A 25,795-nucleotide genomic window follows, 5' to 3' on the forward strand; every position below is an offset into this window, starting at 1 on the left:
GCAACAATGCTTTTACAGCTACACAGGTACCTTCAACCATACAGGCTCAGACACCAGCGACAATATGGCGAAGCGGTGAGTCCACTCTAGTGTTTAGAACTCTACCCGCAATGTTTACAGTAAAGAGACTGGTGTCCAGAGCGAGGCTTGCAACGCGCGATGACGTCACGGTGCCCAGTTTGTCAATCACACATGGTGTGTAGGAGGTGACAGCTGCTGTGTGTTGACTGTAAGTATAGTCTGCAGAGACTGGAATATGACAATAAGTGCATCACGCCTTAGCCACCTTTGTGTTTCATTAGCCATTGTTTTCAGCAGTCATGTTGCCATAAGTCAGAATGTGGAGACATGTTGCTGTTTGTAGACATAAAATTGATATAAACAATCATTACTAACAGTAGCTGCCATACAATAACAACTATTTTCTATTTTGGCCAGCAGCTTTGTTGTTTGACATTGCATCCTAAATTGCATGGCTTATTATTGGCTTAATGAATAGCTAATGAATTGTTAATTAAAGTGGGGAAGTCTAAGTGAATTGCAACTAAGCTTAAAAAAATAGTTTAGTAAGGTCTAAAATTTGCATATCTGCTCAATTCACTTTCATTTCCTGATTAAATTAATTAGTGAATAACTCGTTGCAGGTTTCCACAAGAAGATGTTTAAGAAACAGTGCATGGGTGTTGTAGAATTAATGTATCCTGACGCCAATAACAGGTCCCAATTACACTAGCATTGGGTCACAAAACAAGTATTTAACCTGTAAAGTGCAAATCTGATGTCAAAATAGCTGAATTGGAAACAGTTTCGTTTTCAGAGTAGCTACTTTGCCTTACAATTTGAAATCCCATTGTCTGCAATTCAAAGTGAATTTCAAATGTCAGGCTGTAAAAGTCAAACTCAAATCAGTTCAGATATTTTGCCCTTAAATCTGAAATTCACATTGAATTTATGGCAGTTCACACATTGATGTATAACTGTAAGGAATTTATGAAGAAGGTGACCATTGCAGTTTATTATCCTCAGAAATGCTTCTCTTTTGGATTACTAAAGTGATCCCAAATCCAAGGGCAGCAGGGTCAAAAAAGGAGGCAGATTTCCCCAGCAAGCCTTTTCTTCGTTGGGAGGTCTCTACAGGGTTGTCTTGCAGACCTTGCCCTCTTTAAGATCTAGGGTGGTGTCTTCCTACAGTATTACCCAATATATTGAACTCCTAGCCTTCAGATCCACAGGCTGTAAGAAGGAAGAACACCTTACAGAGTTTGATATGGTCAGATGTCTTCTGATTGAGAAGAATGGCTGCTTAGGGAGACATATCTCCATTGTTTGTCACTTGTATAGATAAAAAAAAAAAAAGAGGAAACTGCCTTATGTACTAAGATAGGTAGATGGATCATATCAGCAATCATCACATCCTGTCAGGCTAAGGGAATACCATTTAATATAATACACGTGGGATACAGCGGTTGAACCTAAAATGTAATAAAACAGAACATAGCATAATACAGTTGATACATATATAATAATCCCTGCTAAAGATTGCACTCTGCGGATTTGAAGTTAAATGCGCTCTAATGGTGCCTCCCCTGATGTTTGGGGGGCTAGCATCTCCCTCTCAGGATCAGGTGTCACCCAATATCAGGAACCATGCAGGACTCCGACAGGTGGATAAGTAGAAAAGAGATTTATTAATCACAATTTAAAAGAAGTGATTAAAAAGCAATTTTGGTCTTACGCGTTTTGTCCTCTAATGGGACTTCCTCAGAGACCAATATTCAATGAAAACAATCACAATAGTAATGCTCCCAAATAAGGGAATACCAGAGCTCTTTCAAGACTGTGGCCCACTCAACCAAGACCATGTTCTTGTCTTGGGTAGCTGAAGCACAAATCCCTCCAGTCTAGATATAGTATACAGTGTACTGAACTTCTATTCTACATTCATTCTATACTGCAAAAATGTATATATCTGCAGCATACATTTTGTGGATGTGTAGGTTTCCCTCCCTCTTGCTTGGGTAACCGCCATGAATATACGTACAAATATTTCACTATGTATCCTCCCCCACCCAGACTTATATTTATGGCTTGGATCAGACACTGGTGTAACGGAGGTACTGGACTCCTTTTATTTATTTTTGGAGGATTGTTTCTGCCCAGTAGGAGTAGTAAGGAGGTGTGTAGTGCTGCAATGGCATATTTCCAGGAAAGGAAAATATTAAGTAGAAATTAATTTTTCTCTGTTTACTATAGTGCAGTGTACAAAGCCGTTTAATGAGGTGTACTGTTAGGGTGGTGCATCTTATTTAAAGGAATACTCTAACAAAAATATAATTTATTTTAACCTTGCAGTGTTTTCTTTTTTTTGTTGTTGTTTAGATTAGTGGGCCCCACTTGTTAAAGGAACAAGCCAAGCACTATATCCACTACAGTACGCTGTAGTCATTACGTTGCCAGGAGTTCCCTGGTGCTCCTGCCATCCCCATTGTAAGGAGTGAAACCATTTTAAGACTGTTTAACTTCTTACCTATGGTCAGCCAGGAGCCAATCCCCCCTCCACTGTTTCAGCCATGAAGTTCCTACTTTCTTTAGATCTTAGGAGTGCAGGGCTAGTACATTGGTAAGCAAATTAATAAAAACCCTTTCATACACACTGTAGTGTATGAGAGGAATGGTCACTTGGTTTACTGTGCATTATACAAAGTATTATAACGCTTCATTGTACTTGCAGATTCCTCCAGTCATGGAACCTTGCTCTTGTGATACCTTTGTTGCCTTACCACCTGCAACAGTGGGCAACAGGATTATTTTTGGGAAGAATTCAGACAGACCCAGTGATGAAGTACAAGAGATTGTTTACTTCCCTGAGAGAACCTATGAGAAAGGAGAAAAACTGGAGGTGAGATTAACTAAATCGAGAATTCAAAGTAAATTTCAAATTTGAGGCCAGAGCAGCAGACATAGAGAATTTTTTTCTAGTTTGGCTATTTTGACCTTTAATTTGACATTGACCTTGAATTCTCACTTTAGGGAATAATCATGTTAATATTAATTTTGCACTTTATCTATGTTTGGACAGTGAATATCAATTTGAGATCACGGTAAATATCACAAGTATGATTAGATGTGTACATTTTTGAATTCTGTCTTGCAAGGAATTCATTCAAATGCAGATTTGAAATACCCTGGATGTTAGCAAAAGGTGAAATGTTAAGTTAATGTGAGCTTAAGACTTGCTCATCCAGGAAACCTTTTTTGGTTAACAATGATTTGGCAGTCACATTTTTTTTTTTTAAAACTGAGTTTTAATCACTAAACTGTGAATTAAGAAGGGTTATTTAGGAAATATAGAATTGTAGACCAGGATATCTGAGCTGAAAAAACAATAGATGCAAAATGTATTCAATTTTGCTAGTTTTTTTTCCAAACTATAGTATCCCTGGTCTGGTCAGTTTTCTCACAATTCCTGGTTTAGTAACAAACCCACCAAACCCTCAATAGTAGTGATTTGAAAAACCGATTTGCAAACGTCAAGATAAAAAGCCAAGCTATGACTCCGGTTGAGTTGTTGCCTAAATGTTGCAATTTGGTTTTCATGTACTACAATATTTTTGTTTAGTGAATAAAGCACGTTACCTTTAACACAGCCTCAAAGTAGATGCAACACTTTTTAAGTAACTTGGTCTGTTAAAGGATCGCACCAGGCAATATCACAGCTTTGCAGAAGTGATGGTGCAGAGAACAAGCTGGGGTGCTTATTACCAGAGCCTCATCTATCGTGCAGACATTCCATAAATACATATACACTGGCAGCACAGCATGGAATATTTTAATACATTTAAATAGTGCATTAACAAAACACTGTTTGTAATTGTGTAGATAGAAACGGAGTATATGTTTTATTATTAGTATAATATCACCCACCAAAGCTTGTTTTAATTTTCTTTTTATTACCAGTGTACCTACATTGAAATTGAGCAAGCAGAGAAGACCTATGCTGTGATATTAAGTCGTCCATCTTGGTTATGGGGAGCGGAGATGGGAGCTAATGAATTTGGTGTATGTATCGGAAATGAAGCTGTTTGGGGGAAAGAAGACATTGATGACACTGAAGCACTTTTGGGCATGGATCTCGTGAGGTTGTGAACATAGTAAATAATAGCTACTTGTGAAATTAATAAAATATAATAAATCACCAAATCATAATAAATAATCTAAATATTGTAAAGTCTAAACAATTTTCTTTTACACTATAACTAGGCTTGGTCTTGAAAGGGCAAATTCTGCCGAGGCTTCCCTAGAGGTTATTATTAGCTTGTTGGAAACATATGGTCAAGGAGGGAACTGCATGGAAGGAAGCATGTCCTTCACTTATCACAACAGCTTTCTAATAGCTGATCGAAAAGAAGCCTGGATCCTGGAGACTGTTGGACAGCATTGGGCTGCTGAGAAAGTTGAAGGTAATTTTTCACAAGATTGTACTTTAGAAGTTAAAACCGACTTAAAATAATACGTATTTAGTATTAGTTTTAAATCTATGCATTTTTTTTTATTTCAATAAATGGATTAACATCACAAAACCCATGTGCTTAAAAATTGAGTCTTTCAGTATATTTAGCAGAGAAAGCAAAAAATGCAGTATTTTATCAGCTGAAGTACATCCTTCATCATTTGTGCTCTGATGGCTCATAAACATGCTAGAAATTAAAATACCAACATTTCTGGACAGGTTATTTTGAGAACAGAGCAAATATGAATATTTGTAAGGATTCTCGTTTTACCTTAGAATGTGACTCAAGTCCTATAACCAGCTAGTTACAGTAAACACATGTCCTTTAGGAAACGAAAACCTGGTGAGTTCAGTGTAAACACACAAAAAGCCTTACTAGGCTGCAGAACTTTTTTCTTTTTCTTGGATTTGAGATGCTGAATACTAGGGTAGTGATCTTGGGGCGAACCAGGGAATATCATAGCTGCTTAATGTCATAGGAGAAAGCTTTACTTCCTCTTTTTGCATGTCCATATGTTTGTATGGCGTACACACACTGCATACTGCAAGTCCTTTGACAGGTTCCTTCACAGCTTATTGAATTGCAGTGGCATGCATGCGCACTAGCCTCTGATAGATACTTTTTGCAAAACTGTGAAATCAAATTGCCACTTTTATTTGACTTTCATGATGAATTGAACTGCTGTTAAATGCTGCCTAGGGGGTTTAGAGGATATGCTCAGACCCCATTAAAAAAATATAGGCTGAGCCTATTGGTCTAATTAGAGCTCATTGCAGAATGTTCAGAGCCTTGGGATTTGCAGGAAATGCATGAATTTCAAAGACGAGTATCTTGCCTTTTATTTGTAAGTGTTGTTTTATGCTTTATTTGGCTTTCAACCAATTTAGTGTGCATTCAAGCTGACTGACTTCTGGGCTGTGTGATAGTCTGACGTTCGTAATACATATCTGTATTTCTAACGCTACAGCCCTGTTGCCCCTTGTGGCAAACAGAACCTCGCCATGGCTTCTGGAAGAGCCTGATCGCCAGCCTCCTACTGAAAAACTATGGGCCCTTTAAAACTTATGTGAACAGACTTGGTTCGTGGGATTTTATATTTGGTTCGGGAACTGAACAGGTGCACAAACCATAGACCATCCGGGAGCTTGTTAAACCCTTAACACTTGGTAACGATTCTAACAACAGTACTCTAATTGTTCGTCTGGGTGGCCGCCAATCATATGGTTGAACACGTGGCGGCAACCATCTTGTTCCTGCGAACGCAGGCAGCGGTGTTTGGTCGTCGCGTTCATGGAACTGTTTTTGGACACTGAAACTCCTAAACACAGCTAGACTTCCATCATCACCTGCGTTTGGTTCTGTACATCGTGGAAGGGTACTGTTTGGTGGAATCGTTTGTCTGGATGAGGGGAACAAGCTCCAGGGTAAGACTATTGACTATGTTCGGTAGTTTGTTCGGTTTTAAAACTATCAAACTAGATCGACTGCAAGCCCTGATTCTCTGGAACTGTTTTGGGCAGGAGCCTCGTGTGCGGTCGGTCAAATTATGACTTCTATTGAAATCCCAAACCCCTGAACCGATCTAGGTGATATTTGGATATGTTGGTCCCCCAGATCAGGGCTACCAGGGGATGTGCCTTTGTGGGGTTTGCATGTGTTTTGGGGGTACTTTCGGGATGTTGTTAAAATTTATGTTTTCTGTACCTGGAGATCATTGTTTAGTACAGTTCCTGACTAAATTATCTCTCAGGCACAAGGGAGGGATTATCCTGTTTTGTGTGGGAGTGTCCTGGGTATGTTTGCTTTAACTAGTCTCCTCTCAGGTCCAGTGGGGAACGCTCTCAATATAGAGCCTCGTCTCATGCTTGGAGGGAACGGCTATATTCATTCTGGTGATTGCAATACTCCTTATACTCTCTTGGATTATAATCACTTGTTCTTTTAAGAGCATACGGCTTTTACTCTCTGGATTAGGAGAGGTCTACCCACTGGAAGCTGGATCCTGGTCTTAGTTCCAGGGTGGGTGGAGGACAGCGAGACCCTAACCAAACTGTAACGCTGGCTACGGGGACTACAGTGGTTATGGTGTCTGGAGTGCTTGGAAGTACTCAGAGTTACTAGGAAGTAGCGAATGGCGGAGGCGCGGCTTGAAGCTGCACTTTCAAGCCTTCTAAATCGCTTAATATTTGGTTTTGGGGGTAAGACTGTAGGAATTATAATAACTTCGATAACATAAAGTTGTTAAAGTGCCTACAGTGTCACTTTAAGTTTGTGTTTCTTTAATAAGTGTCAGCATTAAAATTCTGATTTCCATTTGGCAAACATTAAGAAATAGTAAGTCCATTTAACTAAAAGTTTGAATACCTGATAAAGTAAAAAAAAAAAATAGGTGTGCTTTGGATAATTTTACACCATTAACCCCTTAAGGACCAAACTCCTGTAATAAAAGGGAATCATGACATGTGTTAAAGTGTACCTTGTGCCAAGAAAGGTTGCAAATCTCTGATCTATATAGTCCATCCTGGAGTGTTCCTTTAAAAACATTTACTTTAAAATGCACTACAATGGATGGTTTAACAATAAAAGGAAATGCTTGTTACTTGAGTATATATATCTTGCAAAAGATGAATCTTGATATATACAATATATTCCATTATAATTTTCATAACTTTTTCATAAATTTTTTTTTTTTTTTGTTTTTTTTTTTTCCCCTAACAGAAGGATTAAAGAATATTTCTAACAATCTATCTATAACCACAAAGATTGATCGTGAACACCCAGAAACAAGGGATTATGCAAAATTGAAAGGCTGGTGGGATGGGAAAAAGGAGTTTAACTTTGCAGCCACTTACTCCTACTTCAGCCCATCTAGATCCTCTTCCTCTGGAGACAGATTCTGTGAAGGACACAAGTTGCTTAGGAAACATAAAGGTGAGTTAAACACATTTGTTTTCCTTTACTTTTAAAGCCTAAGGGGAGCTCAGTTTGCACATTCACCTGCAAATCTAGAAATGTGAAATTGCCTTGAATGTGGTTGTGATCCAATTGACTTGAAAGTAGACTTGGATTGTGAGCACAACTCAAATTACAAGACCTTCACAATTTTACTGGTATCACAGGAAAAATACATTTAGAAGACCTTCCGTTCCGTTAGGGTCATGTCTGTTCCTTTTCAGAAGTGATCAAACTTCTTATGAGTTAATCTAAAATATATTTATATTAAATAAGCGTTTCAGCATTCTCCTGAAGATGAATACATCATTTGATTTTTCTATTTTGTTCGTTTGCTGCTCTATATGGTACTTTTTTATACCTACGGGAAAGCTGCCAACTTTTACGTGGGGGTCAAGTGCAAGCGAATGGCTGTTTTTGCACACAGAGCTAACACATGCCTGTGTACATTTGACAGATGGGGGCTGCTGGAGTTGGGAAGTGTGACATCATATATCCTGTAGCCTCTATCAGTATGGTCTGTGCAGTGTTAGTGAGCATTCATAGAGGTCTGTGCATGCCTCACAGTTACAGACATTATTTCTGCAACTTCATTACCACCAATGCCAAATGGCTTGTGTTGTTCTGGTCAAGAACTCTGTCTATATCACCGTGCAGTCACTTGATGTCCTATAGGGACATCATTCAGTCTCATCATAGTCTGGTCATGCTCAGATATTAGTCTAGGTCTGGAGAATATATAGGTTGCAGGCCATTCCTATCACCAATTCCTACCTGCTGCCTCACATCTTCAGTACGCTATCCACAGATATCCCAATGCATCTCCTGTTATTTGAATCCGCTGTGGCGGTCATTGCTTGCCTATCCCCTTGTAATTTGAGTGTGAATGCATTTTTGCAATAGTATTTGATGTGTTATTTGACTGGCCATTTGAATATTGTTACATTATGCTGTTCCTTATCCACCATTGTCTTAACACACCGTAAAGGTAATTTTTTTTTTTTTTTAAGGAAATATGACCGCAGCAACCATGATGGAAATCCTTTCTGATAAGAAAAGTGGAATTAATATGGAGGGAGGGTTTATGACAACAGGAAGCATGGTCTCTATTCTACCCCAAGATCTAAACCAGCCATGTGTCCACTTCTTTACTGGCACACCAGATCCTGCAATGTAAATTAGCTTCACAAATCTGTCTTCATTGTGACTTTGAAACCCATTTTAAAACATCAACGTTTTCCGAGGTTCATTCACTAAATGAGATGATGGTCAACTTGCAAAATTTAGGCCAAGATAATTAGAATTATTTTCCTGAATTGCCTATTTTTGGCCTGGATTTTACAAATGTGGCCCTGCACGTAGATAATAACCCCTGCCTGCTAGTTATCATCATACAATGTCAAACAAATCCCTCAAACTCTTCATCTTGAGTCCATTGAAATAGTGTTACACTCTTCCTTCAAGCTTTATAAATAGTCAGCACTCAATCGCGCTGCAATTTCCTTATCAGACAGTTTAAGCCTTATTCTAGCCTGTGTCTATCTCTAGTACTGCATTTATTTTATTTCATTTTCTTTGCTTTAAAATGAGGTATTCATGACCTTTACATGATTGCATGTGGAACTCATGTGAACCATTCTTATATTTGTCTTTTATACTTTTAATGTTTGTCTCAATAAAACAAAGATTGACAAAAGTAAAAAAATAAATACATTAAAAAAAAATAAAAGTTATGGTATACATTTCACCCTGCCTTGTGCTGCGAGGGGCAAAATTCAAAGTTTCTCCCAGAATCCTGCTCCTCATTCGTACAATTCTGTTATTTACTTTTCCTTTAAGCTGTTTATTTAAAGTTGTTTGATTATTGTACATTTTTGTTCCTAGATCTGTTTTCAAGCCCTTCATCTTTGTGCCACAGATCCAGCCTTTTATAAAGACCGTGTCACCTTGCTTCGGTTCAAATGACCCTGTCAAGGAAAAGCCACGATTTCAAACGAAACCAGACAGAAGACACGAGCTGTACAAAAAACATGAAACTGCCTGGACGACCTTAGAACCATCGCAAGTAAGACATTTATTTCATTACTTCTGTAATTGTAACTGGCTTTTATGTTTTTGTAGAGTCAGAAATGGATATTTGCCCTTTATAGCAATAATGATGCAGCCACTGATGCATCAATACCTGCGGCAATACCTAGGGCTAAAATTTAAAGGGTTACTCCAATCACCATGTCCACTTCCGTGATTTGAAGTGGTCATGGTGGTAGGAGTCAGTATGTGCAGTGTTTCGGTTTGTACTAAGATATTTGTAATTGTGTGCTAAGGGCAAGTTGCACCCTCAGCAAATGTGACATTGGCAGGCCAGAACTTTGGCCCAGGTTCCCTAATGTAAATTCTGAGCATAAAAGCATCTGTTGGACTGCGGTGCCCCAGTGACATCAGGATGGTGCGTGGAAGAGCAGTGCCAGAAGCTTCGTATGGTTCTGGATTTTAGGTAAGTAAGAGTTTTACTAAGAATTGAAAGGCATCTTCTCCACAGTGCCTAATAAGGCACAGTATAATGGAAAGGTCCCTCCTCTATAAAAGGGTTATAGTAACTCTTTTAAATAGTATTTCATTTTATCATCACCTGCGGCACGCAACCTTTTAATCACACTGTGCCAAGACATAGCAGTAGAGGTGTTACTAGAAATCACAGAGACCCTGTGCAAGTATCAAAGAAAAGGCCCTCTTTTTGTTCCTCCTTACTCCCTATAAGCAATATGCCCGAGTGGGATGTGTGTGGTGGGTGAGAGTTATTGTGTGAGTGTTTTCTGAGAGTGATTCTGTGTGGGGCTTGGGTGTGTGTGATTGGCTGAATGCGATTTGTATATGGGGTTTGGCTGTGTGTGAATGTGGTGTGATTGGCCCTGCTTGGGGTCACTTCCCTAAACATAGCAGTAACTTGCGCTGACTTGCTGGTTTCACTGACAGAACACCAGCGTCAGTGCATCTTATCCTCTCCCACCTGCTGGGAGAGTAACAGTGACAGGGAGCGAGAGGACTGCCTGTCACTCAATATATGGCATTAGACCCTTTGTGCCACTAACTCATTGGTCTAGTGTAGAGTGTAGAGAATTTAATTTACAGGCAGGGTAGGAACCTTATTGTTCAAGAGCTTTAAATTAAAATCTTTACATTTGCTAGGATTTCTGCTGGCACAAAAAACAGATGGAATTTAATGTTCTTTAATATACACTTAGCTATAATACACATTTATTAGTAATGCACGTGTGTATATACTGTGTGTATGCACATACATATAAGCATATTACTACAAATCATATGAATTGAGTAAAACAATTGTTTTAATTAAATATCTTCATCCTTTTAAGCACACACTCTCACTGACCCATACAAGCGCTTACTGGCACACACTGTTTAACCAACACACACTCTTACTGACACACACTGGTATGTAGTTTTATTTATAGTGTTTCATTTAGTTATTTGTTCATTTTAACCCACCCAGCCTTACCTACTTTTGGAAGAGTTGGAGTAGATCTTCTCTCTGGGGTTAAAGGGAAACTCCAGTGCCAGAAAAACGATCCGTTTTTCTGGCACTGGAGGGTCCCTCTCCCTCCCACCCACCAATCCCCGGTTACTGAAGGGGTGAAAACCCCTTCAGTCACTTACCAGGGGCAGCGACAGGTCCCACGTCGCTGCTTCCTCCTCCCCCGCCGCTCCTCCTTCTGGTTACGTCGGCCGGTGGGCGAGACTGATCTCGCCCGCCGGCTGAGGAGACCTAATGCGCATGCGCGGCAATGCCGCGCATGCGCATTAGCGCACCCCATAGGAAAGCATTGAAAATGAATTTCAATGCTTCCCTATGGGGAATAGAGCGACGCTGGAGGTCCTCACACAGCGTGAGGACGTCCAGCGACGCTCTAGCACAGAAAACCTGTGCTATGAAGCAGGAAGTGTCCTCTAGTGGCTGTCTAATAGACAGCCACTAGGGGAGGACTTAACCCTGCAAGGTAAATATTGCAGTTTTAAAAAAACTGCAATAATTACACTTGCAGGGTTAAGGGTAGTGGGAGTTGGCACCCAGACCACTCCAATGAGCTGAAGTGGTCTGGGTGCCTGGAGTGTCCCTTTAAGTGTGTAGCTGCTCTGATGTTCTTTCACTTTCAGCACGGCTCCCTCGGGCGTAGTTTAAGGATGCTGGAGCTGGAGTGACATGTAGCTGCCCTGAGTGTCCCCCTCTGGACACTATTTCGACAGAATAGGAATCTGCCATCCACACACAACCCAATACACAGACAGGCAAACAAACAGTTACACACTAATATATATATATATATATATATATATATATATATAGTCTGCTCAAAAAAATAAAGAACACAAAAATAACACATCCTAGATCTGAATGAATGAAATATTCTTCTGAAATACTTTGTTCTTTACATAGTTGAATGTACTGACAACAAAATCACACAAAAATTAAAAAATGGAAATCAAATTTTTCAACCCATGGAGGTCTGGATTTGGAGTCACACTAAAAATTAAAGTGGAAAACCACACTACAGGCTGATCCAACTTTGATGTAATGTCCTTAAAACAAGTCAAAATGAGGCTCAGTAGTGTGTGTGGACTCCACGTGCCTGTATGACCTCCCTACAACGCCTGTGCATGCTCCTGATGAGGTGGCGGATGGTCTCCTGAGGGATCTCCTCCCAGACCTGGACTAAAGCATCTGCCAACTCCTGGACAGTCTGTGGTGCAATGTGACGTTGGTGGATGGAGCTGTTATGGTACTTTTTGAGAGTAAACCAAAATGTTCAAAGTCTATCTGTTCCTGTCCAAATCAATAAAATTAAATTGCGTATATACGCTGAAGTAATTAAGTCTGACACACGAGGTTCAGGTTAAAATAACTTCGAGAAAGTTTATTGGCAAGTGAAGTAAAAGCGGGCGCGCAGGCCCTTTTAAGAGGCATTTTGCGTCATCATTGATTATTAGAATATCAGCAAATAAACATCATCAATTGGATTAATTGTTAAGTGACGGGGTTAGTGTCTTACCTATTGGTTCGTAAAATTAAGAGGTTAGTCCCGTGCCCACCCATCAGAGGTGGGATTATTCTGGACACGGGGGGGATAAGGGGGTCCTAAGCGTCATTTTACACGGTCAATAATATCAGACTTCATGTCCAGGTGCAAGGTCTCTTATGAATAGAACATTTCATTACTACTGTGTTCTGTGGCCTTCAAACTATACTATCTTACAAGTTCTAAGGAGTAGCCAGCAAGTCTTAAGGAGTACCCAGCACCTCCTGGCATTTGTCCTTGTAGGAAAACACAGTCTTTGTCTACTATATTAATTGGGTTGAGAAGTTCAGTCACGTAATGTAGTTTTAAAATGAACAAGTTAAGTCATGAGGACAAAATGGAGGATTTGAAGAAGTCAGGTTAGGAGGACAAAATGGAGGATGAAGTCACAGTATAAAGTTAAAATGGAGTTAGTACAATAATTCAATACAAGTACAATAAAGATTTTTAATAATTCCACATCAGTCCCCCCTATGAAATGTTAGATTCTAAGAGATAAAACTTTATTATGTTAGTATCAGAAGACGTGTTAACCCAAAGGCACAGAAACCCCGTGGCCGCTAGCTAGATGTTAATGCAAAGTGCAAGGCTGTCCCTAGATCTGACCCTAATAGGCTAACCATCCGTCAGTATGGCTCTCGAACGCTTCACACCCAAGGGTATCCCATGGCAGCTAACCCACCACTTCTCCACATGGGGCCTTTACCATTCACTGACAGATGCTGTCCCTAATCTAGTCCCTTCCTAGAATTCCTGCACTTTATCAACAAAGGGGATAATTTGCAGCGGCAGACAGGGTGAGTTGATGTCTTGAAATTCTTGGTCATCAACTTCGAGATGGGTAAAAGTGGGTGCCGCTTGGTCAACAGTCTTCATGAGGGATTTTCTCAGACATGGGAGGACACAACAAAAGAGAAGAGCAAAGATAAAAAGAAAAATTAGTATAGCCATACCAATCTGCATTAAAGCCTTTTGCCATCCTGTCATCCAACCAAACCATCTTTCCCAGGGATCTTTTATCCCAGAATTCCTTTTTAACTCTTCAGACAGGTCATTTAATTTTTCTATAGCTAGTGTGACTTTACCATTAGGGCCTGTGTTTTCTGGGATGTAGGTACAACATGTCATAGTGTCGGGCAAAATCTTACAAACCCCTCCTTTTTCGGCTAAGATCATATCTAGGGCCATCCTATTCTGGAAAGTCATTTGGGATGTGGCCTGTAACTGTTCGGCCAACCCCTGGAGGGCGTCTCTGGTGTAATTGACAAAACGCTGTTGATTATAATAAATGTAATTTATCCAATTTAGATTCTTGTTTGCGGTAACTATGGTAAAAATTGATTCAAATCCTGCGGCAACTTCATCCCTTGCTTTAAACTCATTGGGTACCCCCCTGGGCACTCCAATGGCATCAATATATACATGAGGATCAAAACTTCCTTTCACTGGGGCGTCACGTTTAACCTTAGTGTGGCTGAACTCATGGGTGTTGAGGTGTGTGTCAGAAATAATATGTATAGGCATAATGGCCTTAGTCAAAGTACACTCTCCCCACCATTCCGTGTCCATTCTGGATCTCAGCTGTAAATCCCCACACAACCAGTAAATGTCTCCTAGTGACCTAGTATGGTGTTGCAGCAAGCGTACAGGAACAGTTCTGTATGTAGCACAATAACCTTTGGAAAAGTTACCCACAAATTTACCAATACCATCGTACATGGCATAGCAAGTGTAATTACCTTTATATACGGTAATACCATCAGGGGGTTTGACATCGTTGGCTAGGAGAGGATACTCCTTTGTCCATGCAATACATATGGACCTGTTAAAATTATAGTGATAGGCAAAAAGGCTTAAAATACATTCTTCTATATCTACGGGTAGGATTAAAGGTACGGTACCCAGGTAAGGCCGGGCACCGCCACACACGTAACATGCAGTTCTATTATGCTTATTAGCATTATATTTCATCCATTTTAACCATAAATTTACATCATTAAAACCTGTTTCAGCGGCCATGGTATCTTCAAAGGTGGGGTTAGCAATGGCCATCATGTCCTGAAAGGTCTGGATATGAGGTTTTAATGGATTGGGGACCATATGGGTGGCCCCTTGCCACTCAGAAGAGTTGCACATATCTTTGAGGTAGAAATGCCCTAATTTCTGGTAGGAACCCCTTTTCCAATACATTCCCATCACATACTGGTCTGCATCTGTTGGGCTTGGGTGCTCAATGTTAAGGATTAATTTCATTGGTGTGCTCCCCCCAGGCTTTCTTAAAGTCATTCTCTGGAGAAGCGATCTACCATGATCATCTACTTTAGCTACGGCACTTTTTGGTTTGTAACCCCAGGCAGGCCCGGCATTCCACCCCGCCGCCCCCCAATGGTCACAATTGTGCCCCCATTGCTTGTCAACTACACAAACATATGGGTCTTTCGAATGAGGGATATCTCTATAGATGCTCTGGATTTGTGGTGTGGGAAATGGGCATTCTACAATATCACAGTAGTCAAAGGTATAAGTAGCCACCTGGGTGCATGATGAATTATACCAGAAGGTGTACCCACTAATGTCTTTGGTAATGGCTACTTGCTGGGCCTTCATAAGGCTAATTAAGGAGAAGATGTACCAGAGATACATGTTTGTGCGATATTCGCTTCCTCTGGGGCAGAAGATTTCTTGCAGTGGGAAGCGTGGATCCAATTTGGTCTACCGGCCAATTTGACGGAGGTTGCGGTAATCAGGAGAACTTGGAATGGACCGTCAAATCTCGGTTCTAGGGTATTTTTCCGCACAAACTTCTTGACCAGGACCCAATCTCCGGGAAGCAGGTTATGGGAACCTGTATCCAATTCGGGATCTGGAATTGAAGAGAAAACTTGGGCATGTATTTTGTTTAAAACACTTGCAAGTTCAGTTACATAATCTACTAAAACATCTGATTGGAGTTGCAACTGCTGCGGATAATAACAACCTAGTCTGGGTGCTGTCCCAAATAGAACCTCATATGGGGACAGTGAATGCTTCCCTCTAGGTGTGTGCCTAACACTAAATAGAGCTATTGGTAGGCTTTCTGGCCAGGGCATCTTTGTTTCTTGTGACATTTTTAACATTCTGGTTTTTAGAGTGCCATTCATGCGCTCCACTTTACCACTACTTTGTGGGTGGTAAGGGGTATGGAAGGCTAGAGTCACCCCTAGAGCAGTCCAAATTTCTTTAGTCACAGTTGCTGTAAAGGCTGGGCCTTGATCACTCTCAATGACTTCTGGGAGTCCGAATCTACATACAATATCTGTAAGTAGGCGCTTTGCGGTTGTTTTTGCAGTGATATTGGCCACTGGGTATGCCTCTGGCCATCCTGAGAACATGTCCACTATGACTAGTGCATATTCATGGGGCCCACTCTTGGGCATTTGGATGTGGTCAATTTGAATTCGTTGGAAGGGGTACATGGGCTTTGCCAGGTTCTTTGCAGGCACCTTGACTGGTCTTCCCGGATTGCATTTTGCACAAATGACACAGGCCTTGCAGAAGCTACTGATCAATGTTGTGATTCCAGGTGCTTCATAATACTTCTGTATGAGAGCGGCCATCAATTCTTTTGACAGGTGTGCAGGCCCATGTGCCCATTGGACAACTGCTGGATACAAATTTCTGGGGAGACAAAATTTGAAGTTGTTATAATATATTCCGTCCTTTTGGACAGCTCCTTTCTTTTTCCATTTCTGGATTTCTTCAGGAGTGACTGCAGCTTGTTGTTCTTGTAAGATTCGCAAATCAGTAGGAAGAGTTTGCAGAGCAAAAATAGGGACTTCTTCTTCTTGTTGTCCGGACACTTCTTCATCCACTTCCTGCAGATCCCTGGCCGCTAACTTAGCAGCTTGATCAGCCAAATGGTTGCCCTTTGCTTTATCTGTATCCAATTTCCCGTGGGCCTTAACTTTCAAAACGGCCACTTCTTTAGGGAGTAGGAGGGCATCCATTAGCTCCTTGATTGCAGTGCTGTGTTTGACTGGTGTACCGGCGGTGGTAAGAAATCCTCTAGTCTTCCAAATTAGGCCGAAGTCATGTGCCACACCCAGAGCATATCTTGAATCTGTATAGATATTGGCACGTTTTCCTTCGGAAATTTTGCATGCTGAAGTCAGAGCCTGTAATTCAGCTTCTTGCGCAGACATTGCTGGCGGTAAGGATGATGATTTAATAACTTCATCTGTTGTGGTTACGGCATATCCTGTGTGATATGTTCCTCCTTCATCGGCATATCTCGATCCGTCCACAAACAGGGTAAAATCCGGATCTGGTAATGGGTTCTCATGCACAGTTGGTAAGTGCACTGTTTCCATTTTCATCTGTTCAAAACAGTCATGAGGTGTTTCTGGGTCATAATCATTCTTTATGACCAGATCTTGAAATTCCTTTTCCAGGAAATGGCGTGGCCATGCTTCTAGAAGGTCAGTTGTTGGGTATTTGACAATACCATTTTCCTGTAGCTGTTCTTCATTCATGGTGGCCCATAGTTTTGCCATGGGCCCAAGATCATTCCATGACCTTGTCTTCAACTTGGTAACAGGAATATGTGGGATAGCAGTATCCCAATGACGGTAAAGGTAGTTAAGTTGTTGAGGTAGCTGGATCAAGACCATGCTATTGCCTTCAGAGTCACAATAGAAGTCTTGTGCAGTAAGCTTTACATCGGTCCGGTGGTAAAGCTCATCTTCATAGCAAGGTTCAGGAGTAATGTTCGGTTTGTACCACGTGGTGCAGAAGGCGTGATCTGGGCCTTCACAGAGAGGTTTTTCGCCTTCATAAAATGTCAAATGTGGATGCATGACTTTCTTGATACATCCACAGAGCAGGTGAATGTAGGTTTCATCCGTGATAAATCCATAATAGATACCCCCCTCAGGGAGTGGAAGAAGAGTGGACGGATTAAGCACTTGACATCTTTGGATGGAAATGTTGTCAGGCAAAAGAAGATGACACTGTAAGCGCAGATGTCTGGCTGGAGACACGTGCTTGAGCTGGACTTGGTTGATGATGGCAGAAATATCATGAGGGGCCAAAACAACCAGAGGGTGGCCAAGGACCAGGTCTGAGGTTCTTTCTATGAGTTCTCTCGCAGCAAAAACAGCCCTGAGACCGGAAGGAGTCCCTCTGGCCACAATGTCCAGTTGACATGAGAAATATCCAATAGGCCTCTGGCGGCCTCTTAAGTCATTAGTTTGGGTGAGGACTCCTGTTGCATGGCCTTGTCTTTCAGAGACAAATAATTTGAAAGGTTTGGAGTAGTCAGGCAGGCCCAAGGCAGGAGCAGAGGCGATGGCCCGTTTGAGGGCATTGAAATTGTCCAGAGCTTCAGCAGCCAGACAGAATGGGTCAGACTTAAGAACATCATAGAGAGGTTGCATAAGCAGAGAGGCTTCTGGGATCCATGCTCTGCAGTAGGAAATGAGGCCTAGGAAGGCATGAAGAGACTTAGAAGTCCTTGGAGGCGGAATGTCCAGCACAGCTCTTACCCGGTCTCGAGTAAGATGTCTGGTACCTTGAGATAGACAATGTCCAAGGAAGATCACTGAAGATTGACAGAATTGTAGCTTGATGAGGGAAGCTTTACATCCCTGTTCTGCCAAATAGGAAAGAAGACTAAGTGAACACCTTTCAGTAGTGGGCATATCATCTCCACATAGCAATAGATCATCCACATACTGAAGCAGGACAACTTCTGGGTGCTCAGCTTGCCATGGGTCAAGGATGGTGCCCATGGCCGTAGCAAATTGACTTGGAGAATTTTGTGCCCCTTGGGGCATGACAGTCCAGGTATACTGTTGCATTTCATGAGTGAAAGCAAACAGGTATTGACAGGATGGGTCCAGTGGGACACTAAAAAAGGCATTGGCCAGGTCAATAACTGTGAAGAATTTTGCAGATGGTGGGACTCCAGAGAGCAGAGTATGAGGATTTGGTACAAGAGGGGTGTCCAGGACGGTAGCTTCATTAACAGCACGGAGATCCTGAACCATCCTGTACTTCTCTGGCTCACCCTTTGGAGTTTTCTTTTTCACAGGAAATAACGGGGTGTTGCATTCAGATTTACATTTGACAAGGGCACCCTTCCCCAAGAGTGCCTTGATGTGGACAGAAATTGCAGCAGACTGTGCTGGTTTTAATGGATATTGTGGTTTTCTTGGTAACTTAGCTCCTGAAATAAGCTTTACCACCACAGGGGGAACATTTAGGTGACCTATGTCCTCTGGGCCTGAGGACCATAACTTAGCGGGCACCTGTGTTTTTAATTCCTCTGGGAAATTGGACCTTAATTCTGCTGCCTCCTCACGGGGCTTTTCTAAATGCAGCATCAGAGGCAAAGAGCATAGGGCTGAAGTGTCTGATACAGACAGAGGTGTAAACATTTCTACCTGCCCATCCGGGGTAAAAGTGATGGATGCTTGCAGGCGTGAGAGGACATCAGCACCTAACAGGTTAATGGGGCATGTGGAGGATACTACAAAGCGAGCGAGCAGGCTAGAACCAACTCGCAGCGGAGTTGTTAGGGGGCTATGTCTCGGCTGGCCATCCACTCCAACACAAGAGACATCGATATTTGACAGAAAAGATGGGTCTGGCAGGTCTTGTTCTCGCAGAACACTACGGGCTGCACCTGTGTCAACAAGGAATGTGGTAGGGTGGCCTTCAATAGGCAAAGTCACTGTGGCGAGTGGCCCCCCTTTATCCCCTGTAGACACTGCCATTACAGGGGTTACAGACACAGGCTTGCCAGTCTCCTAATCGTCCGGTTCTTCAACAATTGGAACCTTTGTCTCGGTCCTGGGGCCTGGGGCAGGCTTAGAGAACTTCTTGGGTGCCCCTGGTTCCTTTTTAGGTTCCGGACAGTCGCCTCTGTAGTGTCCCTGAGCCCCACAATTGAAACAAGTTACATCTTCTAACCTGACTCTCTTGGTGCCAGAGGTGACTGGGGTAGCGCGAGCTACCATGAGGGGAGCTGGATTGGATCTTCTTGGGGTCTGAACAGATTCCAACCCTCTAGCAACTAAAAGCAGGGTATCCAGGGGAACAACCTTGTATTCAGGACGTGCAGCAATAATTCCCTTGCGTATAGAGTCTTTAACACCTTGGACAAACGCACCTGACAGCATTTGTGAATGAATCTTGTCAGTAAGATCAAACCCCAAATCTGTGAACATTTGATACAGTCTTGCATGAAACCTTTCCACTGATTCTCCTTTATCTTGAATAACATCAGTAAGGCCAGCAGCCTGATCCGCAAGTTTGTCCTTAGCCCATTCTCTTAATTGGGTGCAAAAAGTTACTCCGGAGGGGTAATCAACGTCACTGCCGAGCAGATCCGTACTGAGGTGTCGGGCCATGCTTGGCCAATATGCATCCCCTGCTTTTATAGCACAAATGCTCAGTAGATCACGCCATGCTGCGGAATAAGTCTTTTGAATTTGAACTATCCCTCGGTAGAAGGGCATAGGCTGTTTTTCTGGGTCAGGGAGTGATTTCATTAGAGCACTAGCTTGAGTGGGATTGAAAGCAACATATTTAGGAGGGGCCTGTTCTCCCCGACCCTTGTGGCCAAAGGGGTCATCGATAGAACGATGAGTTGGGGCTCCCGCGGCAAGCTCCGATGAGACATGGGACACCCTGTCCATCTCATCATCATCGAATTCTATGATGTTGGCTCTTTTGCGCGGTGCAGGGCCCGCATGAGGTGAAAGGATCGGTGGTTGGGAACGGGCCCCAGATGCAGGGGTGGCTAGCGAGTCATAACCTGGGGATAGGTAGTCGCCGGGAATTACCGGCATCAGGGCCGAACTGGGGGCCGCCATATTGGTGGCCGGAAAAGGTACTACATTAGGGTTAAGGGAAGGAGTGGCGGCCATGTTAGATGTGGGCACACCCGGAGTAACCTGTGCCGGACTGGGCATGACCGGAACCTGGGGAGTGGCTTGGGGAAGGGGTAGTGGATATCCGGGATAGGGCAGGGCCATGGGATATGGGAAGGGGTAGGGCCAGGCTGGGGAAGGAAAGGAGGTGGGGTATTGGACTGGGGCGGAGATGGGAGGGGACGGAGAGGGATTGGTAGGGGTGGGTGTAGAGGGAGGAGCCGGGGTGAGTGTGGAAGAGGTGGTTAGTTGGGCGGATGAAGAGGGGAGGGGATCATTAATGGAGAGGGAGTGTAGGGAAGGAATGGCAGATGAAATGTTAGGGGGAGGTATAGCAGGCAGCGTAGGGATGGATGAGGATGATGGGAATGTTAAAGATGGGGCAGGGGAAAAGAAAGATCCATCAGAATTCAGGACCGGGCAGACAGGGGAGGTAATGGGATGGGTATTGGGAGTGGGGAACATAGTCAGCTGGCTATCACTTATTGCTGACTGAACCTTGGGGATAGACATTCCCTGGGCGCCGGTTTTGGGCGCTGGCTGAGGGTAGACCCCAGCAACACAATTATTATGATACACAAACAATTTCACACCTTTGTGATTTATCTCTTCCTCAACCCAACCTTCTAGCTGAATAGCCTTCGCTACTCTATACCATGCTTCAGCAGTCTTTAATAAACCATTATCTGTAAGCTTGCCTTTCTTTTCTGTCAGTAACCTACGCCAACTTTCTGGTTGCAATCTTCCACATGTCGGTACAGCAATTCTACATACTTTTGCAATCTTTTCAACACCTTTAACCATTTCCTCACCCTCTCTGTCTTCAACTAAATCACATGCTAACCAGCCCTTACTGGGCTTGCTTAAATCCTGTCCCATAATCCCTTTACCCCTATACCAGCGTCCTAGATATAGGGAGAGAGAGAAGGAAAACTGAACAAGAACGTCTACAATGCTCGACTGCCACCCGAGAATCGTGGGACTTTCTCAGGTGCGTCTTCCCAAAACGTAGACCAGTCACTAAATCCGCCTACCCGGGGTGGTAGACACGGATTGGAGCGAGGTGAGAAGTGTGTGACCAATCACTTCTCTTTCAAGAGAAATGGGAGTGGATAGTATAATAATATAGGAAGTTTAGAAAAGATGAAAGGCAAGGAAAAATCCTTAGAGACAGACACAGGAGTTCATGAGACTCCTAATAAAACAGACAAGACAACAATACAATTGAAATACAGTGCATGCATTACAGTTCAAATAAAATCAACAATAATCCCTTTCCTTCTACATGTGCTTACTCCAAAGTCACCTTTCTCAACCTCGTAGTGTCCCCGCTCGGAGAACGACTTTCATAAGTCTCACTACCAACGGAAAACAACTGACACCGGTCCGAGTTCCGTCAGCCTCTCTCTACTCTGCAGTCCACAAGAATGTGGCCACATCTATCCTCACTCCCGTAGTGCCCCTATAAAACCCACTTTATAAGTCTCACTACCACGTGATGCGAAAAACAAGCAATATCTGCCTGAATTCCCCCAGGAAACAAAGTCCCCTGCCACAAGGCTAAGTCTCCTACCACAATTAAATAATCAGTGGACCTTCAGCTCAACTAGAGCCGAAGGGTCCGGGTCAGGACGTCCCCAACTCAACTAGAGGAGGATGGTCCGGGTCAGGACGTCCCCAACTCAACTAGAGCTGGATAGTCCGAACGCGCACAGTGAAGCTAGCTAGGCTATCAAAGTGACACAAAATTGGATCACAGGAAACTATGATTCTACACAGATCCCACAGTTCCACAAACTTCTTTTTCCTTACAGCCACAGCCACGAGGCTCCTAAAAGAAGTAAACAGGCAAAGAAGACCCCCCAGGAACACATCCACAGGTCAACCCCCCTTTTTCCTTACAACCACAGCACCGTGGTTCCTAAAAGAGGTAAAACAGGCAGCAGAAGACCCCCAGGAACGAATCCACAGGTCCACCCCCCTTTATCCCAAAAGGGGTAAAATACAAACAGATAGACAGACACACTGAAGACCCAGGCAAATCCCCTCAGGTCCACCCCCCTTTATCCCAAAAAGGGGAAAACAAGCAAGACAGAACCCCAGGCAAATCCCCTGCAGGTCCACCCCCCCTTTATCTCAAAATGGGGAAACAGGCAAACAATTCAAACACAATTCAAACACACCCAGGCAACAGATAGACTAAAATGCAGGTAAACAAGTGAGTAACGAGACACCGGGCAAGATATTACCTGTCTTTGATGTCCTCCCGGGAAGCAGTCACAGACACGTGGACGGGTCAATCAAAGGGGCCGGAACGTACCGGTGGCTCTGCAGAAGTCTCTACCGTGTATCTGGAGGTGATCAATCTCCCTTCCTTCCCCCTGGATTCCTCCGTCCACCCTTGTCTTCCTTAGGACGGCTCACCGGCCGGACATAGCCCGATGCCCCACGTTGGGCGCCAAGTTGTTATGGTACTTTTTGAGAGTAAACCAAAATGTTCAAAGTCTATCTGTTCCTGTCCAAATCAATAAAATTAAATTGCGTATATACGCTGAAGTAATTAAGTCTGACACACGAGGTTCAGGTTAAAATAACTTCGAGAAAGTTTATTGGCAAGTGAAGTAAAAGCGGGCGCGCAGGCCCTTTTAAGAGGCATTTTGCGTCATCATTGATTATTAGAATATCAGCAAATAAACATCATCAATTGGATTAATTGTTAAGTGACGGGGTTAGTGTCTTACCTATTGGTTCGTAAAATTAAGAGGTTAGTCCCGTGCCCACCCATCAGAGGTGGGATTATTCTGGACACGGGGGGGATAAGGGGGTCCTAAGCGTCATTTTACACGGTCAATAATATCAGACTTCATGTCCAGGTGCAAGGTCTCTTATGAATAGAACATTTCATTACTACTGTGTTCTGTGGCCTTCAAACTATACTATCTTACAAGTTCTAAGGAGTAGCCAGCAAGTCTTAAGGAGTACCCAGCACCTCCTGGCATTTGTCCTTGTAGGAAAACACAGTCTTTGTCTACTATATTAATTGGGTTGAGAAGTTCAGTCACGTAATGTAGTTTTAAAATGAACAAGTTAAGTCATGAGGACAAAATGGAGGATTTGAAGAAGTCAGGTTAGGAGGACAAAATGGAGGACGAAGTCACAGTATAAAGTTAAAATGGAGTTAGTACAATAATTCAATACAAGTACAATAAAGATTTTTAATAATTCCACATCAGAGCGAGACATGATGTCCCAGATGTGCTCAATTGGATTCAGGTCTGGGGAACGGATGGGCCAGTCCATAGCATCAATGCCTTCGTCTTGCAGGAACTGCTGACACACTCCAGCCACATGAGGTCTAGCATTGTCTTGCATTAGGAGAAACCCAGGGCCAACTGCACCAGCATATGGTCTCACAAGGGGTCTGAGGATCTCATCTTGGTACCTAATGGCAGTTAGGCTACCTCTGGCGAGCACATGGAGGGCTGTGCGGTCCCCCAAAGAAATTCCACCCCACACCATTACTGACCCACTGCCAAACTGGTCATGCTGGAAGATGTTGCAGGCAGCAGAATGTTCTCCACGGCGTCTCCAGACTCTGTCACGTCTGTCACATATGCTCAGTGTGAACCTGCTTTCATCTGTGAAGAGCACAGGGCACCAGTAGCGAATTTGCCAATCTTGGTGTTCCCTGGCAAATGCCAAATGTCCTGCATGGTGTTGGGCTGTAAGCACAACCACCACCTGTGGACATCGGGCCCTCATACCACCCTCATGGAGTCTGTTTCTGACCGTTTGAGCAGACACATGCACATTTGTGGCCTGCTGGAGGTCATTTTGCAGGGCTCTGTCAGTGCTCCTCCTTGCACAAAGGCGGAGGTAGCGGTCCTGCTGCTGGGTTGTTGCCCTCCTATGGCCTCCTCCACGTCTCCTGATGTACTGGCCTGTCTTCTGGTAGCGCCTCCATGCTCTGGACTCTACGCTGACAGACACAGCAAACCTTCTTGCCACAGCTCGCAATGATGTGCCATCCTGGATGAGCTGCACTACCTGAGCCACTTGTGTGGGTTGTAGTCTCATGCTACCACTAGAGTGAAAGCACCGCCAGCATTCAAGTGACCAAAACATCAGCCAGGAAGCATAGGAACTGAGAAGTGGTCTGTGGTCACCACCTGCAGAACCACTCCTTTATTGGGGTGTGTCTTTCTAATTGCCTATAATTTCCACATGTTGTCTATCCCATTTGCACAACAGCATGTGAAACTGATTGTCACTCAGTGTTGCTTCCTAAGTGGACAGTTTGATTTCACACAAGTGTGCTTGACTTGGAGTTACATTGTGTTGTTTAAGTGTTCCCTTTATTTTTTTTGAGATATATATATATATATATATATATATATATATATATATATATATATACACACACACACACACACACACACACACAATAAGGGTATTTTGTCCACCGTCCTTTATGCTTACCAATTGCAGGAAGGTGGCTTCACTGGCAACAAGGCTAGCCAGGCCCAGTCCTGGTGCTGCTGCCTCTTGTCCAAACTGTTCTTATAAAGTTTGATATTAAACTGGGTGACTGTGTTAAGAGATTCTGGGCAGAATAGCCACTACCACGAGCTGTCTTTTTAATGTTTGCCAATTGACTGAACAGTGCATACCAGTAGGAAATCTGGATAAGCCCTCCAGAATTACAAAAAAACATTTTACATATGAAATACATCAAGTTTACTGTCACTGCTAGCTTGAATTGCTCATGGCCAACATCAACAATGTTGCTAAAGTAAGACTTACTAATTGAATTATTTCTTATCCCTGCATTCACAGAGAAAAGAGATACTGGAGAAAACAAAGATTTTGGAAAAACAGAAGCTTAACGAGATCGAACTAATTTTAAACGATCCAAGTTATGACAAATCTTCTCTGGTTTTACTGTTTCCCAAGTGTGTGGATGAAGAACTGTCAATTTATGAATGACATTGTACTAATTTGTAGGTATTTTAACCCATAGTATCCTACCTTATTATAAACTGTGATATTCACAAGACAATAGACCAATTTAATCCATGTTAAGGCATCTCGAAAATGTCAGAATAGTTAGCAATGGATTGATCTTGCATTTAGCTTAAATGTACCTTTTAAAGGACAGAGGCTCCCTCTTGCTTCCCATAGAAGAAATACTTTATTTTGTGTAATTGGTTGCATTTAATTGTATCTTTTGCACAATACACACGCTCAAAGAACAACATGAATGAATTTGTACAGACCGATTTGCCTAAATATTTAAAAATTTGCATCATAAACAGTGTAAGGCTTT

The 25,795-nt window shown here is 42.8% G+C and overlaps 1 protein-coding gene across 1 annotated transcript; it reads left to right on the forward strand.

The window, feature by feature from the left end:
- Positions 1-149: 149 nt before the first annotated feature.
- On the forward strand, positions 150-25,795 carry SCRN3 (secernin 3). The gene is made up of 8 exons (XM_063428649.1): positions 150-229; positions 2,732-2,899; positions 3,958-4,139; positions 4,261-4,460; positions 7,230-7,442; positions 8,474-8,636; positions 9,348-9,528; positions 25,306-25,795. Exons 2-8 carry the CDS (start codon positions 2,744-2,746, stop codon positions 25,453-25,455), a joined length of 1,245 nt encoding a protein of 414 aa, XP_063284719.1. The 5' UTR covers positions 150-229; positions 2,732-2,743; the 3' UTR covers positions 25,456-25,795.

Source organism: Pelobates fuscus, chromosome 8, assembly GCF_036172605.1.
Source record: "Pelobates fuscus isolate aPelFus1 chromosome 8, aPelFus1.pri, whole genome shotgun sequence".
Lineage (NCBI taxonomy): Eukaryota > Metazoa > Chordata > Amphibia > Anura > Pelobatidae > Pelobates > Pelobates fuscus.